Consider the following 19,039-nt stretch of genomic DNA (forward strand, 5'->3'; position numbering starts at 1 on the left):
CTCTCTTTCTTCATTCTTATACAATGTTCCGTTTCACAAAACCGTAGTGATAAATGCAGTTGCCGAGGGAAGAAGAAAATGCTCACATCCGTACCGATTCGAAACCGTTCCACATTAATCGCAAGCAGTTCTTACCGATTCTTTTTCAATTTCAAACCCGTACTTCCACTGTGTAGGAACTTGGAAGATGGTGTTGGATGAAGAAGATTTAAAAAAATGGCGATACAATTTCAATTTAAAGTGCATTTATACTAATGAACGGAGCAACAAAAAAACACGCTGGCGACAGTCTGGCCAAATGGATTGCTCAGCAGCAGCAACAAAAAACGAGCACCTGTTTCGCAATGAAACATTCAACGCGGCAAATGCAAATTGTACGCTGCGAAATGCAAATCTTGTGAAGCTTCTCCTACCGTAGCGCAACTCGATGCGATAATGGATTGTGCAATGCAATTATGATACCCTGCTGCAACACTTCTTAACAAATGATACTGTTCGGCTAGCTGGAAAGCGTTCCGGTTTACATCATTAATTTCGATCCCATTTCCTTTGCAACTTCCTTGATTTGTAGTTCAATAATTAATTTGTTTGTGTTTTGCTTGGCGCATAACAAACACGTTTTGCCTTACGGTAGAATTTCTAAAGAAATTATGCTACACGTTCAGCACCACCCAACGACGCAAGCAAACAAACAACGTTAATTATGTACCGCGGAAATTAAATCAACAAAGTAAAATTACAATACATGCCACGACGAGTTGGCACACCGCCACGAGAAGCCAACGTTCCACGTTTCTTTGATGCAAGCTTTCATGTCCTTCAAAGTCTTTGGCTCACAGAAGAAGCTGACAGCTCGGAACAGGTGGCACAAACATCAAATACCGGTAAGTGGTAAGCAAAACGGTTTTTGAAAAACTTTCATCCAACACTCGCACGCCAGCTGCTGTCATTAAAATGTAAACCTAATGTACTGACACTCGCTCAACCGGGGGCATCCAAAAATCACTAACATGTATCTCGTCACCGGTAACCAGCTCCCTCCAACGGTGCTGTCTTTGGCTAACCGGTAACCGTTGAAGCTCTGCTGGCGTGCACAACAAAACAAATAAACCAAGTGCCGTAAAAACTGTGAAAGTTTGCATCCAAAGTTATTAGATTAATATTCATAAGTCTTTCTCGGAGGGTGTGTTGTTTGGTGATGGCTTCTTTTAAACAACACGACACTGTTTACTTTACGATTGTCTTCAAGCACATACACACCTGTATATCTGCTATGTAGGTGTAATTTTTTGGGGACATTTTCTTAAACGATCAGCTACTGGAAGGAGATTACAAGTAAAGGATTGTGTAGTAAATCTAGCTCCGCTCTGACTACACCGTCCGTTTTGGGGATGCCTATCTCAACTAGACTGATGGGTAAAAGCAAGTCACGAAAAGTCAGAAACGACTGGCCAAATCGCCTATCGATGTTGTAGAGCTAAATAAGAGGAAGATTTCAACCTGCCTTCTTGCCACTGCTTATCCATTTTTTGGCCATTGAGGCCTTGGGGAAGAGCTGTTTACTTTTTATTACTTTATGACCTCCAACTGGAGCCATAAAATCTTGCCGTTTGTTTAAATGCACTCCAAGAAAAGCCTCTTCTACATGCAGCGATGGATCAACGATCAGATGGTGCAAGTAATGCTTTACGTTAATGTTTTTAAGAAGATGTTTCCATTCTCTTGACCATCTGCGACAGATGTGACACGCTCTGGTTGGGATTGTACCCAGCTATTTTGTCCGGCGGTTCGGTCTTTCGATTCGATCCGATAGTGGAGCCAGTCTTCACATGGCAGGACCGGGAATCAAAGACCATCCAGACCGTCTCACCGTACGCTAGACTGACTAAACAGCTACGGTGGCCATTCGAGACCACTCCAGGTTGTAGTGACAAGAAAAAATTTGTACGAACGCGGCGCACCGAAGACTGAAAGAAGAAAGAAGGGAAACTAGCCCTTTTCTTCTTCCTTGGCACTACAACCTTGAAACAGTCCGGCCTGCAATTTTTGGCTTTCTGTGACTTGGTTTTACCCATCCATAGCAAGGTAGTCAGCCTTGCCTCCGGTGAAGCGGTCTCTGATAGGATTTGAATCCCGGTCCTGCCGTTTGAAGATCGGTGCCGATGTCGCCTCGGCCACCGGACGCCCCTATCCCGTCGTATCAAAAACATTGCAAGCTACTAGGCTTCGAAACACTAGCTAACAAAAGAAGGCTGAAGCAATTAAAGCGCCGGTCTTCACATGGCAGGACTGAATATCAAATCCTAGACCTAGACCGTTTTCAGTAGTTCAGGCCGACGCAGTAGTGATAGTAATAATTAACCCCTCCCGTTATTACCAAAACTCCACCAATAAGATAAAATGCAAACAACAATTTTTTTCCATCCCAGTTTCTCTTTTCCAATCCCTAACAAATCCCGATCAAGAGTCAATTGAATCCTTATCGTACTTCCAATTGAATCTCAATCGATTCTTAATTGAAATGCAATTGAATCCCTATTGAATCCCCATCAAATCCGTCATTATGTATTTTATGTGATTCAAATCTTTCTTATGATTACATCTTATCCCAACACTAGCACGCAACTCTGACTATTCTGCTACGGATGATCTCGAGTCATAGGAGACCAGAAATGGCAAGCCGCAAGCTTCCGAGATTGTATTGCCAAAAAAGGATAAGAAGAAAGTATGATTTATCGCTGGACTATTTTGCGACAACATAGATCTAATACTTGACCGATTGAATATGAATAGTACACAGATCGGAGCGGCCCGGTGGTAGGTGCAACAGCGGCACCGGTCTTCCAACGGTAGGACCTAGGTTCAAATCCCATCTGGGCTGTTCTCCCATAGTGAGGACTGACTATTCAACTATGCTCTATCGATAAGAGTATAGTAAGCCAGAAACACCAGGCATGACCTAAGAGGTCGTTAGGCCAAAAAAGATGAAGAAGATACACAGATCAACTGCATGACAAAGAATATTTTAAGAGTCACAGTTTAGACCCATAACGTGCGGATTGCATGAACCCATAACTGCAATGACACGAGCGTTTCATGAACTTCCGGACCACTTTAGCTCCATGTTAGCTTGCATTTATTAAGGGATTGCTTTTTATTTTATTATTTATTCGATTGTAATCCAACGTTGTAGCATCTATTACTCTCCGTCTGAATTCAAAATTACTCTTAAGCAATTTAAGTCGTCACGTGGTGGACTTGATATTTGTAGTAAAATAGTAATTGTAATGCAGAGAGAAATCCCTTTTAAAGTACGATAATATAAACAAAATATTGAACCACCAGTAACGAAAAGAATGTTATAAAAACAGCACCGTGCTGCGTTCGAGATCCGCGCTCAGACATTAAAGCATACTGCAAAGGTCCTTTTTACGGTCCGCTCTTCGGAACGGTTCATTTTATGTTTATGAAGTACAACAACTGCCATTTGTTTTCTTTCACCCATCATTTTCCAATACCTACTGCGGGTACAGACGAAAGAACAAAGAAATGTCATCATGTTGTTCTTTGTGAAGTCTTGTTCCTTTTGCCAGATATGTTTCGCCCAGTGAAACTGCCAACCACTCGCCCATAGTCATCATTTGTAAGGGAGTCGAATGAATTCATTGAAATAATTACACACAAAACAACGAACGTTTGGTGTAAATTTTAACAGCCACACAGTGCTGTGTGGTTAAAATTAAAGCAAAAGCCGCTCGCTTGCCTCTTCAGCTGGTGGTGTTTTTGCACTTCACCATCATCATCGTCGTGTTCGATAGCGTTCACCGGTCTACGTATCACTGCACTTTACGAGCAGTGGGCAAGCTTTCCTTCCATCTTTTGTTTTTTTGCTTCGTTGTTGGCAAGCTCGCCAACTCAAGAAAGTAAAACTTTTGCGGCTGTTGTGCGAGTTGTGCCCATAAAACGGTTCATTCCCACACCCACACCAGAAGGTCGCTTAAGGCGCTTTCATTCTTTCTTCACGCCTAGCAATCAGTTTCTGCCCGAACGGTGATACCGTCTTCTTCTTGGCCCTGACGAACCGTGAAACGAGAACTAAAGATACAACCTACCTACACACACACACACACCTAGGAAAAGCTCACACAACTTCAACCTCATCGAACGAAATGCCAATCTTGGAAGCACTTTTCGAGCTCACCTTTTACCGATACCCCGCCGTCCTACGCCAAAGCCGACCCGTCTCATTTAATCTCTTGCCCCAGCTGTAGCTAAATTACAAAATGCAATCGGATGAGTTTATCTTTTCTGTTTCACGTTTCTGTTTTTCTACTTCATTGGCAAACACGCATCTTACGGACCTTCGACCTTTCAAGGCTCTTTGCCGCAGTAGAAGATACTGTCGAGGTATGCAGCCTTTGTGCCTTGAAGCGAACAGGATAAAGCGAAAGTGATAAACAAATACCTGGATGCCTTCGTCTGATAAATTGGCAGCTTCCTGCTATGATTTTCGTACCAAATCAAATTGATTTATGCATTCGATCAATGCAATCGAACATAATCAAAGACGTTCTACAAACAACATTTAATCCTGCTTTCACAAGGTTCGATGTTTCTCTTGATTGTCTTCTTTATGAAAAGATTTGTGACATGCCTACATTTTTTTGTTTCGCATAACGACGTTCTAGTGCCTGCTACACTAACAGATTCGAATCGGATTGGACCCAAATGACGAATTCGAGTTCGATTCGGATTCGATTATAATCCGAATCCGATCCGAATCCGATTGGGATTCCATTTGACATTTCATTAACATTCGGTTATGGATCGACTGTAGGGATGGGCGCTTCGGTTCGGAATCACGATTCTGATCCGATCCAGCATATAAATGAGTCCAATCCAATCCTAAAGAATGATTCCGACCAGTTCCGGAATAGTTTTCGATTCCGGAGTCGTTTTGATTCCGGACTCGTTTTGGTTTTGGTCCGTTTTGATCACTTGTGAGGACAAACTACGCTCGCACATAGTTGGACGTGCTATTATTAAATTTTGCATCAACTGCCCCATACACACCCCCTCTCCACGCCCTTCCAAGTTCAGTTTTGTAATAGACCGGAAAAAAGCCGTAAAAATTAAAACCAGGAGCGCGGAATCGTGAACCGGACTCGACTCCGGCGGCGGAACGCTCCGGCCTGATCTGATTCGTCAAATGGTCAGATCTGCCCATCCCTAATCGACTGAGAAAATCCATATTTTGCTGGTTGTCTGATAACCTTAAGGGTCGCATTTGCTGTGTTAAAATTGGTCCACATGTTTAGCGTTGTTTCCCTTGCCCCTCTGGTGTTCCTCAAGGTAGTGTACTTAGTCTCCTCTTGTTTGCTCTGTTTGTTTATGATGTATGTTCTATTTTACCTCCTATGGCTGGTATGGCTGTCTTCTGTACGCTGACGACATCAAAATATCTCTTCCTCTACTGATTTTCTCCTTCTTCAGAGTTCTTTTAATCTATTATCTGATTGGTGTTTGTCAAATTTTCTCTGTCTATGTCTCGTTAAATGTTTTATTATCTCCTTTACTCACTCTTGTATTCCTGTTACTTTTCACTATTCTTTGTCTAATACTCGTACCATCATATACGTGTTTCCTCTAATCGTGACCTTAACAGGTAACAGATAACAGATTGAACTTTAAGGAGCATGTCGACAATCGGTTGTTAAAAGCCAACCGTACACTTGGTTTCATCGTTCGTTTATCGATAGAGTTCAAGGATCCAATTTGTTTGCGCACACTTTATTGTAGCATGGTTTGATCACATTTAAAGAATGCCTGCTTTATTTAGAGCCCATGTACTTCTGATATTTACTAGAGAAATATTTTACTAGAGTTGCTCTCAGACGGATCAATGGTCATGTATCATTATCTCCCTACGAAACCCGGAATCGACTCCTTGAATCGAGATTCCTTAAATCTGAGATGCCACGTTGCTCAGGCTTGTTTCGTTGGCGCCATGCTTCGAGGGTCTACAGATGCTCCGGATCTGCTTTCTCTTGTCTGTTTATATGCTCCTTCCCGCTTCCTCCGTCCTGGCGATCCTTTATCTTTAGAAACGCATCATTCTTTGTTTTTCTTTAAATGAACCACTCCTCTCTTGTTCCATATGGTTTAATCGATTATTTGTCCATTTCGATTTTAATACCTCCTTAAACTCCTTCCGGTCTCGTGTTGTATACTCACTTCATGTCTCCTAGTGTTTTATTTCTGTTCGCTCATACCATAAATTCATACCAATACCTAACTCAAATTAATATCAAAAGCATTTTTTTTTATTCATGAAGAACGGCCTGGCCGTATTGCTTAATCAAAAGCATATTCAAATTCCAACAACTTTTAAAAATAGAGTCATAACTTAAGGGAATCGGATTCGGAAATTCTGATTCCTATTAGGATTGAGGTTAAAACTTTTTGACTTAAAATTTTTGTACCTTTAATTTGTTCAAAATTTTATAATATTTTTTTTATTTATTCATGGTTTAATCATGACGGCTTGACGCCATATTGTCAGCATCGTATGTGCTAGCGAATTATAAATGTACAGAAAATAATTTAAAAATTAATAAAAAAAACAAAAATTAACCAGCCTTTTCACATTTTTATATTATGATTTGCATACTTTCTGTTCTATTAGATACTAGTACGGTCCTGTAAACCGTCAAGCTTGATTACGCAAACCGTTTCCGTTTATTGATTGAACAGCAGCCAGTTGTCCCTCGCGAATAAAAAAGTGTTTTACGAGGTACAGGAATTTATTCTACTAAATGGATTTGTTTATTAGTTTCTCTGTTTCACTTTCATTCTGATAGAATTGTTTCACCTGAACCACTCTTCTGATAGCGGGAAGATTTTTGCATTTCCTTAAACCAAATTTATAGCTCAATTTTCTTTGCACCCGTGCTCGTGCAACTGCCGGTGGTTAGTTTCGCCACGATTATGCAAATTGCCCCGATACTGCAGTACCGCTAATGAATGAGCAAATAAATTTTAAACATTTTGATGCTACGTTTCCGCTGAACCGGCACCGACCGAACGTGGCGGGGTTTGCCTGCTGCTGCAAACTGCTGATAACTCACTTAAAACGACATGCAAATGGCTTCTCCAAGCGCTTACAATGGATCTTTCATATTAACACCGGCAACAACAATTAACCTACTTTCGGTTAACTGGGAGCATAATTCTCGATCCCTCGCAAAACGATACTAGACACAATGGACGTAAAATATGGTGCGTCGTTCCCTTCGCCGAGAGTGACCTTCGTGGTCTGAGGTACAGCAACATGAAACAACGTTTAAAACCTCCGTGTAAAAAACGTAAAACCCGCCGAAATCCCTACCAATTCATTATCACCAATTTGACCTCGACCACTCCGACCGCTGATCGTGTCGTGACTGCGGCAAGGCATAAAGATTGGGTTTTCTTCGTTTTTTTTTTGTTGTTGTTTTGTTGGGTTTATTATGGCTCCCCCACGTCGAGTTAATAGCCGTGTGTATGGCTTTACGGAACACTTCGTTCGTGCAATGCACCATTCTTATACTGCATAGCTTCCATACCCTTCCGATGGGCAGAGATAATAACGACCTTAACCCAACATCCGTCCGTTTACGGCCTATCAGTGTACATGGTCAGTGATATGGAAACGTGTGGAACGCATTATCGTCATCGATTAAATGCGTTAAGCGTTTGACAGAGCGTTAACGTCGCGGATAGCGAGAAAAATCGATTGCTTTTCATTGAACTGCAAAGCACGTTGATAACGGTAATCACTTTCAAAGGATGTACAGGGATTCAATCAAACATCGCTGAACCACGTGCAGTAAAAAATAATAAAAGAAGGGCTTTTTATGTAAATTTAAATTAAAAAGCAATGCAACATTTTTATTATTAAAGTTTCAAACTATTCAGCATATTAATACTGTTGCAAGCGATATACAGAATAAAACAGAAAAGAATACACAAAGACTTCTATCACCCGTCACACAGACATTAAATAGATTTGAAAACAAAACATTTGATGGAAAACAGAAAACATGAATATATTACATTTGCACTTCCTTCTTCCTTATCAATGTCAATCCTCAGGCAATTAAAAGGCCATAAACTGAGCGAACTCACACCTCTATAATATGAACAACTGAGACACAACTAACAGATTTTATTGGGCAACCATCGGTGACATAGTCAACTTAGCAAGACAGCGTTAAGCGGACAACATCAAAAAAGGAGGGAGGGGGAGATAGAGAAAGAAAAGGGAGTTGATAAATTAATTAGACCAGATTATATAGAGCCAAATGTAAAGATCATCTGCCAAACTCTATAGGCTATCACCAAGTACGACTGGATTCTTAACGTGTGTGAGGAATGAGGTTTGGAAAATGACGTATTTTTTATTATAGATCTTCGTTCCAGAGTAGCGTTTGGATAGGGAGGACGATATCCGATCTGCTGCACCAATAGAAACCCCCTTTTTTTTGCTTGATCAATAAAATGTAAAACTTGATCGACAGCAACCGCAAGAAAGTTCATCGATTCTGGAAAATCTCAGCATAAATCTGCGTTATCACATACAAAACAGAGGTTATAATGTCGTAGTGATAGATTTGCCCAACAAAAAATCCATGCTGGTCTTGGCTGATCCACGATATACACAGAGATAGTATCTGTGTAAAGGTCACCCATTCAAAAAGTTTTCCACTAACGCATAAAGCTTACATGCCATGGTAATGGATGACTTTTGAAAGAAATCATTTTTTTTAAAAACAGAGACAAGTTAATTCGATTTTAGCGAAATAATACAGGGTTAGGTTGGAACTGGAGCAAAAGTGGCCTCGCTATGTTTTAAGGTGGAGAATGGGAAAAAGACTTCAGCTTCAAAAGAGCCAAGGAAACAAAGCTTATATTAACGGTGGGTAACGATACATCAATTACATTGGCAGAAGTTTATCCAAGACTCTAGGTAAAAGATATTTGTCAGAAATTGGCACAGATAAAACCGACGTAAATAGACAACCGAAAAGATTGACAACGAAGCGAGGAGTAGAAGCACAGCAATTTCCGAGTGAAAGCTGTTAAGGTAAATTATTAGAGCTGGATTGAGAGCTACAGCTACGATGAGATTAAATTGCGATATTTCTTGGATATTCAACAAAAAACGTTTAAGAAATTCAACAAAAAATCTTTTTTTTTCTTGAAACTACATTACAGTAGGTGTGTGAAATTTACTATTACTGAAAAAGGTCATTACAAATAATTCGAATTAAATAATTGACAATAAAATTACCATTTAAAATATATCTTCCATATGCTTTTTAAGCGGACATAAAGTGAAACAATTACCCATCAATTACAATTGTTCCACTGAATACCCACACGGCGATACATCCTTTAGCGCAAATCATCAACACCTGTTCGAGTAGAGACAACAGAAAGTGCACAATCACACCAACCACCAGGCGTCTCCATTCGCTGCATCCTCAACCCAATCCATCAAACATTCCGCCCGGTTCGGTTGATTTAATCAGCGGTAAAATTTTGTAACACTTTCGACTTCACCCTCGCATCCCCACGCCTACCACCGCTCCCTTCACCGTATCAATCGGAGCAGCATTAAACTGCTATTTCAAGCTTTTTAATGGTAGCGAAACACGCCAATTTACGGTACGCCAGCGGCAATGTACGTTCTCAATGTTCGGATGCATAAGCGCAATATTGAATACGGTTTTATACCGATACAGGCCGCGTCCCGAACCCGTACCCATGTTGGTTTGTTATAAAACAAAGAAAACGTACCATAATTGAATCCCCGACTACGCTTCGCCTCGTCATACGCACACACACACACACGCGGGGGAAGGATCGATTGAACCGAAGGGAAGGCGAATGTAAAGCGAAACGGAAGAAATAAAGTGTCACGGAAGCCAGAAAGCCAGATCCACCTCGATGGACTCCACCACACACACACACACACACACACATGTATCGCTTGTTCGTGTTAAAACGGAGCAACGACGAAACTCCAGCACGGACGCCCGCGGCTAAAAATGCTTTATCCACCTGTTCGCTTGCCGTTCGCTTAAGTCTTTTCAGAGCGCGAGAGAGAGGGAAAGAGAGCGAAAAAAAAGGGAAAAAGAATATTGATAACAAAAACCAAAGCTCCTGACATATGACGCCTACTTTTCCCACCGACAGTTGATGAAGTTCGTTTAATTTTGTTCAAAAAATATCCTACCGAAGCCTGCTTAGTCTTGCTCGTTTCGCTTGAAACAAAACAACTTTCTTGCTGCTTTATCCTTACGGCTTGAGGTTTCAATATCGTCACATGTTCTTTGTGTTCCTACGAAAAGCGTGCTATAGCTCAAGGACGGACTCCTTCGATGTAGGATTAAAAAATGACTTCTTCATTGTCTTTACCCGTCTCGCACACACTCACACACACACACACTCCGGGCAGGATTGCCTCTCTGCAGAGCTAAAACACTCATAAACATAAGTCACACGTCGACATCGTCATCTTCATCGTCATCGTTAGTCATTTCGCAGATACTTCCTACTACCTTCTTCCTATGTGCCACTCGCTTCTTTGCTACCTTCCGGCTGGCATTATGGTGCCGTGCGGAGTTTTCTCCTTCTGAAAGACATGGTTTAGAGTTGCACATTTTTTTTGGTTCGCTTTCGTTGTTCAACCCGCTTCCTTGCTCGTAAGAAAGCCTGTTCATTTCTGTTTCACTGTTGTTTTAGCGAGAAGAATAGACAACACGACGCCGCTACACGGTGAACGGTGGAATAAAAACCCGACACACCGTGCTATACAATTGTCGACGCGAAATGAAGACATAAAAATGTATAAATAACGGGCCAGCTCTATATCACCAGCGCCGGCATTAGGCAGACTGAGCTGACAGCAGTCATTGTGCACGCTCCGTTGGCTCCCATATTGTTTCATACCTTTTTATTTCGTGACCATCGTGATGATCTGTTGGTGGTACGGGTGCATACTGACAAATGTATTACAACTGTCACGAGCATTATTCACTGAGCAGAAGGTGGCCTGTTGAATAGTAAAGCTTTTTAAAAAGGCGAGAAAAGAACTAGCTCTTAGCGAATGAGGTCTTCGCTTCCGCTGCTCCAAAATCCGGAAGAGGACGATGGTCAAGAATTTGAGTTGAATTTGTACTCACAATTTGAACAGAAATATATGCTACAATTACGAAGATCGCTTTAACATTCGCTCACACAAAAGTAAACATTTGCCTTTAACCATTCGCTGCACGCTTGTGGGTTATGGTTGGTTTGAAGTAGTGATGGGTACTGTGGAATATTCTAGCCCACGGATCTACTCTGGATACGGAACGGTTCGACTCCGGTTATGGTTCCCAAAGAAATGGAATCGTCGGTTCCACGTAGAACCGTTCGGAATCGTCCGGAACCGTACAGCACCGTCCGGAAACATCAGAATCGTCGGATTCTACGAAGCCGTCTGGAACTTCTGGAACTGTCAGAACCGTTGCTATAAACCGTTCAAAACCGTTGAAACCGTCCGAAACTGTCGAAATCGGCGGAACCTTCATAGAGACCGTCCAGAATCGTTCAGAACTGTCAGAACCATCGGCACCGTTTTAAACCGCTGAAATCATTTGGAACCGTCGGTACCGTCGGAACTGTCAGAATTGGCTAAACCGTCCGGAACCGTAATACAGAATTGTAGTCGGTCATAATTTTACGACTGTTTGTCCACCTTTGGTAAGTGGCATTAGCTTCTACTCGTGCGTTATTTCCTTTTTATCGCGTTGACAGAATGTAGTTCCAGACGGTTCCAACCATTCCGCCGATTACGAATAGTTTCGAAGAATCCGACGCTTTCTTACGATTCGGAACGGAATTCAGAAGATTCCGAATGTTTCCGGTGGTTCCGAACGGTTCGTTCGAACCTACCTTTTGGGACCGGTTTCGATTTATTTTTGCAATCGTTCGGAACCAGTTCCGCTTTTTCGTCAATTATGCCCATCTCTTGTTTGAAGTTTATTGTTTGATTTGGACTACACCTGCAGAGCGTGTAAGGTTCAATACGTTGGAATTTTCCTTCCACACACACACACACACACATCCTCCCAAACCCATTCAATCCGGCCATTCATCCACCGTGATTACAATGACGCAGCCATAAAGAATCGCTTTACGATACGCGCTTTCGTGCTTCGCTCGGTACACGTTCTACAGGTTGACACTGATTGCAGCGCAAACGGGTTACTCACGGGAAAGGGTAGTAAAAGAGCACAGAGAAATGAAAATGTAAGGTTTTTATTTCCACCGGCCCCAGCCATACTACTTCTTTCCCTAATCGTCTCCAGTCTCCAATCCAACCCATGAGCCGACATTGAAGCTTTCATCGATTTTCTTCCCTTCGTTTGCTATTTCGGACACGAAACCCACACGTACACACACGTTTGCATCGAAAGCGGAGGGAACAAGGCACACACAAAAAATAAATATATATATGTTTCACTGGTCCAGTGGCCAGCCGACTGCAAAACTAACATTAAATTGCCCCACAACGATGAGCGACGTGGTATTGCCGCGCGGGCACACACACACACAAGTCGTGTTTAACGTACTTTATACTATTTCCCGACAGCCAAAACACGCTGACTCAGCGTGGTGTAGTCAGTGCTGCACGGCAAAATGCACCGGTGGCAGTGGGCCAACTTTCCGGGAATGCCGGCCCGATAGTGGTATAATGGTGTTATTAAAATGAAGTTTTTATGTCGTCCCGAGCGACTCGAATATGTTGCTCGCAAATTATTCATTTCGTTATAGCGGCACACACACGCACAGGGTTTTGTGTCACTTGCTGTCCTTTTCCGGTATTCGGGGGTTTTATTGAGTAGCTTAAAACATTATACGTTTTCGAGCTAGTCTGGTCTGTTGCATTCATTCACCGATCGGCATTCCGTGCCGTTGGATCATAATTAGAGTTCAATTCTGTTTTCAACAGTTTTTCGATGTTACTTTTGACATCCTCGCTTGGAGATCTGATGTGCCATATCGTTTGAATATTTAAGTGGAGAATTTTAAATAAAGCTCTTTTGAATAAGTTCTTCGAAATTCTTAGTTTTTCATACCTCATAATTTATTAACCGATCAAATGTATTTATGTGACTACTTTCGATTATTGAAACCAATCAATACTTGGAATCCTTTATTGTATAAATTGGTTTGTCCAGTGTTAAGCTTGAAAATTAAAAACAAATTATTGTCATTTCTATAAAACGTCCAGACTGTATCTCCAAGGTCATGCCAGCCTTCTAGTGACTTACGAGTTTTGATGATAATACATAGCTGGATAGTCAGTCCTTACTACGGAGAATTGGTCCAGATGGGATTTGGTCCACGGTCCTGTCGTGTGACGACCGACGATAGCTTTGTACCGTTGATGGAGTCTTATCTTCGTCCTCATCTTAGGATTGTCACTAGTGTGTGTCGAAGTAAGTTCGTTACCTACCGAGAGGTCTTGTCTCAAAAAATTAAAGTTTCTAAGAGCACTCTTCTATTAAAAATGGTATTGGTCGCACTCTTTTCGAACTCCACGCATATTTTCTCCAAAGCCGAACGACTTTTTTACCATGAGTGATACAGAGAAGAAGAGGCTCACGGTCACCATGACACTCTGCACTCCCTATGAATTCTTCAAGCTCTACGTACTCCGTTCAAGCTCTTTAGTGAAGCGTGGAGCTGCTGGGAGGCCTCGATGCTCACATGTTAACGAGCAGCTGCCCCCTCCTCTTTAAAAGGGGCTTCTTGATTCAACACTGTTCGTCACCAAAAATAAGTTTTTTTAATGCTATGGACCTTATCCACCAAGAAACAGTGAGGTTCAAGAGATCTCAGCTTCTACCAGGCGATTTAAGCGATGAGGCCTCATCTACCAAGAGGCTTAGTAGTTAAAGGGATCTAATCTAGAAAGCGCTGCAACCCAACCAGCTATCGCCACATCCAGCAGCCAATATGTACCCGGGATGATCATCTTCTCAGTACAACATCGCTCAGACGAGCCTATAGTGGTCCTCGTCCAGATATACTGAAGACGTCAAGCCGCGAGGATGTGAGAATGTGAAGTTACTGAAGACGTGTTGATACTGATGAAAAGACCGATATTAGCTAGCACAACACTCAGCTCAGGCCAGTTCGTTCCAGTTCGTTCAGTTGCGTTTAGTTCCTTAGTTAGAGATATTATTCTTCTTTAGATTTTAAGTATAGACAGGTAGACCTTTTAACAAGATACATTATAATCACCCAAGCTTCTGATACCAAAAGACCTCATAATCGAAGAAGAAGGACCTTGTTATTGAAGGGTCTTGTCAGGGGTATACTGTTGCGTTCATTGTCAAAACGTTTGACAGAGTCTAACCTTCCTGAAACCACATCAAGTTTAGTTCCGAAACTGATAGTCAGGAAGGATGCATTTTCTCTGTAATTACTTATGTACTTTCTGGGTCTTCAAATTTTTTGGGTTGGACTCATCTCAGTTCTCAATTCACTTCTAACTAAATTCAACAAAATTTAGCTTTTCAATTGGCATGCAGTGTTCTATATCAGTTTGTTGAAGTATATGCTGCATCAGCGGAAATAAAATCGTATCCCAGAAAAGAAAAATCCGAAAAGCGCCAACCGCACTTCCAACGGGTTTTCGACGCACTCATCGAACTCATACTTCTGCATCCCGGTTTTTGCAATTGAAAAGTGCAATTTATCGAACTGCAACTACCCACTAGTTTTTGCCGCTGCTGCATCTCGGTTCTCGGCGTCTCGAGTCGTTCCCTGTGTCTACAGCATCTTGCATCCGGTTGCATATAAAACACGGCGCACCAGGTGAGGGATGCCGCTCGCAACAACCAGCTGCTTGTTGTTGCGATCGTATTTATTTATGGCGTACTTTCCGTTACACTTCCGATCAATTTATCCGCATTTGCTCGCCTTGGCACACCCTTGCGCCGGTGGGTAACAAATATTCATTCTCCCGACGTTTGCGAGCCATCATTTCGTATTCCTGCCGTGTCCAAGAGTCGCACAGACGGTGGCGCCTGCACACCAACACAGTAAGCGTACAGCACACACACAGAACATCAGCGATTGCGGGAAGAAAAACAACAATCAAGCTCGTACGCCGGAAAGCCGTATAGGAAGTCTAATAACTTTATCGGATCGAAGTTTGCAATACTGACACGGTACAGGCTGGCATGGGTAGAAGCGAATCCCCATCCCGATGCGGTTGGCAGTTGGCCATGTGTGCGGTGCACCGTCATCGTGGCTGGGAGCTTCGGTTGGATGCACCAAAATAATAGTAGCTACACGCTATTCCAGAAATAACACACCCCAACCCATTTCCTTGTCAATATCCTACTTTCAGAAGATTGAGAAGCCTTTTTTTTGCATCTATGTCCTCCCCTTCCCGGGTTTCTCGTGCAGTTGCATCCGCTCCTTGGAGTATAACATCTAAAGCATCCTCTACTTGTGTACCGGATTTTGGGCCACTTGATGTTTGCTCGCTTGATTTGCACTAAATATTTTCATAAATCACTCAACCTTGTCTCCGGGCTACGGTGATCGGACACCAAAGCTCTAAAGCTGGGCCAGCAACACTGCAAGCCAAACCAGATGTCACTGCAGACCTTAACCCTGCACGGTTTCGGAGAAGCATCCGAAAATGCTGCATCAGCACTTCCCTCACCGTGGAGCACGTTGGCCATTCCACGCTCGGGGTATTGTATTTTGCATACTTACGCTTGGGAACAGAACATGCCGGTCTTGCCCTTTGGGACAGCGTCGATTTGCAGCCAAAACTGCATACGATCGCAAACTGCAACGGAATCTCGTCCCCATTTCAATTGCTACCCTGCCACAGAGGGAGCAGAGGGCAACATCTACATTAACCATCAATAATCCAAAACATATCCCTGCGGGAGATGGGGAAATAGTTTTTCATCATATGGCAGCTGACTCATTCGTAACACTGGTGCTATTTTAACTCCAACTTCATCTCGCTCTTTCTTTCCAGCACGAACGGCTTCCGGTGCCAGCTGGTTCCAGCTTCTCGTTGTTGCTGACGTGGCAAAATTCATAGAAACGTTTGGGGATGAAAACATTGATCGAAATCGAACACCGACAGCAACAGGATGCAGGTGAGTTTTCACAAAGTTTGTTTTGTTTTGTTTTGTTTTATTCTTGCGGTTGGTTTTAGTTTTCCCTTCGTTGGTGTGAATGGTACCAAGATGGTTTGATTTGTGGAAGCGGAACGGTTTCAATAAGAAAATAGCAACAAACCAATTGAAGCTTCAATTATTTTCTATCGTTCGACTATATGAGATGAAATTGTGGAGGTTCTTTTCAATTTGTTCAATGTACTGTAATTGATTTTCCTTTGGGGTTCGAATTGCTTTATTTAAGTTCCAAACTATAAAAGACTTAGCTGTTGAACATCTTATTTGAACTGAACTGTGGTCCACCAGTGGAATCCATGGTTGATTTTCAAAGCTGGTGAAGCAGCTTTAGAAGATGAGATATATAACTGCTTGACTAAACTTTCTATAATTATTCTTTATTATTCCCGGGTGAAGGCTTGCCTGTTTGGCTACTTCTTAAAATATTTGTTTTAAATTGAGCATTTGTTCTTATTTACAGGTTTGTCGAACGGCAATGCCATATAAATAAGGTTCAAATAGTATAATATCGTGAAATTAAAATATTTAATTGGATGATTTTAATTGAACTTTATCGAGTAATAAAAAACAATTTCATGGAAATATTCACACTAGATCTGCTGGATTCATGAAATGCCGTGTACTTATTCCAGGCAACCTGCTACCAGACATGTCAATCCAATTTTGATCGCTCATCCCCAAAATTCTACGAAGCGCTGCTATTCGAAATGTCTAATTTATCATCTTTTTCCTAGAAAAATGTATCGTTATATTTGTAAATGATTAATTTTATATCAACAGATCTTTATTGGAGCTTTTTTCGGTACTCTTATTCCAACGAACCCGGTCATTCTTTTATTAATACAGAAAAGAATGGTGAGCCCCTTTAACTATGCTGGTTATCTTATTAAAGCTACCAATTTCGAAAAGCTTTTAACTTTTAAAGGTGTATTCTGATTAATAATTTTATTTTTAAATTTATGTATTCATGTGAAGATGAAGAATCTTCTTCTTGGTTTAACGACACTCACGGAGATGTCCAACGAAGCCAACGGAAATAATGGCTTACTAGACTTATTGATTGCGTGGTCTGCAAGCCGAGGCGCTAGCGATGCCGACATCTAACGGTAGGATCGGGGACAAATCCCGCTCAGACCGCTTCTCCATAGGCAGGGGAATTGATCTCCAGCTGTTTGTAAAAATAAAGTCAATTAAGGCCTTCAAAGGCAGGCGAAGGCACAACCTCTTATTGAAGTCTTATTGATACCAGGTAGTCGGTTGGTCGGCCCCCTTGTTTCTTCACTCTATTTTTTATGATTTTTGTCAGGATATGGAGCAAAATCTGCAAAACTTGAGAACGCCATCATTCCGTCTGAATTTTGGCTTTACAATAGCTCCTCTGTCCATTTCCACAGCCTAGAAGATTTGACAGGATGAATCTCCGGTGTTATTCTCATGACATGGCTAGAGGCCTTAGTGACTGGCGAGTCCTTCTGAGCATCTTCCTCTCGAACGCGGATTTGAGGATTTTGTCTGTTTTGGACAGAGTCCATGTCTCAGAGGCGTATGTGAGTATTGGGCGAATAAATGTTCTATACAGTCCCAGCATTGTCCGTCACGACAAGTATATTGAGTGGTGATGTTTCCTTAGGTTGTAGTATGACCAATTGGCAGATAGCAATCTGGAATGTTGGTGTCGTTCTTGACCGTTGACCGCAGATAGGTGAAGTTTTGAACAATTCCAAAAACTTCGTTCACCTTTCGATACCGTGTTTCATGGGAGTTTTGTAATGGGATCGACTTAAAAAATCGATGAAGACTATGCAAAGTAAGAAGAGATATTTGTATTCTGGATGACCACGTCGAGCATAACTTTCAGCAGATAGACGCTTGATGTAATATTCTAAAAATAATGTTAAAGAGTTGAGGCTACCTTACTTAAATAAAAGAGTTTTATCTAAACAGACAGAATGTTTTAAATTTCTTCACACGCGCTTTCTCCAACTTGGAAAACTTTTTCAATATTTCTCACCATCTAGCTAAAGGTTTATTCAGTTTGAAAAATTGAACTAATGCCCAAATTCATTTCCACCCTTCCAACTCTAACCCCATCGTCCAATATTTGTTGCAAACTAGTTGCACAAAATTCATCCCAACCACTGTTTACCTTCCTCTCGCTTACCTACTGCCATGACATTTCTACTCCACGACACATCGGCTATGTTTTCCATCCAACCCAAAATAAAAATCACCCCCTCCCTGCCCACAACAGAAGCTCTGTCTGTCTGGGAAAGTTGTGCGTCTGAAGAGAAATCGTTTCAAACTAAATTAACAAAAACAAATGCTTTTGCAAAACCACCACGTTTGTTCCGACAAAAAAAAAACTCCCATGAATGCAGTGATTTCCGTCTCAAAACCATCATGATCAGCACACCATCATCATGTGCACGTCCCCGGGTTGCCGGGTGACCATAGGAAAAGTGTGGACTTTGTGCAATCTTTGCTCTTAACTTCTGCTACCCTTACGGCATGTAGGAGCACTTTTTTTGCTCCCCCCCTGGCATGCGTCCGTCCCGTGTTCCCCAGCCCGATATGAAATATGAACGCATGCTACGCTCACACACAAATTGTTCACAGTTTGCACAAACAATGAGTGTTCCTGTTTGGCCAACATTTTAAGCTCCACAATGGGGTAAGTGGGGAGAGCAAGGAGAGCGAGTGAGAGAGACGGGGATTGCAGGAAAGAATACCACCTCCATCCAGCAGCTACCTAGCTTCGGAGCAACTTCCACCGC

General features: G+C 42.0%; 1 protein-coding gene across 1 annotated transcript in view; it reads left to right on the top strand.

Moving 5' to 3' along the window:
• LOC118507986 overlaps nucleotides 1–19,039 on the top strand; it is a 92,028-nt gene that overhangs the window by 55,593 nt on the left and 17,396 nt on the right. Inside the window, exon 2 of the mRNA XM_036047353.1 lies at nucleotides 16,103–16,226. Coding sequence (XP_035903246.1) covers nucleotides 16,221–16,226 — 6 coding nt within the window. The 5' untranslated portion in view covers nucleotides 16,103–16,220. The remainder of the gene's footprint in view (nucleotides 1–16,102; nucleotides 16,227–19,039) is intronic.

This window comes from Anopheles stephensi, chromosome 2 (genome assembly GCF_013141755.1).
Source record: "Anopheles stephensi strain Indian chromosome 2, UCI_ANSTEP_V1.0, whole genome shotgun sequence".
NCBI classification, from domain to species: Eukaryota; Metazoa; Arthropoda; class Insecta; order Diptera; family Culicidae; genus Anopheles; species Anopheles stephensi.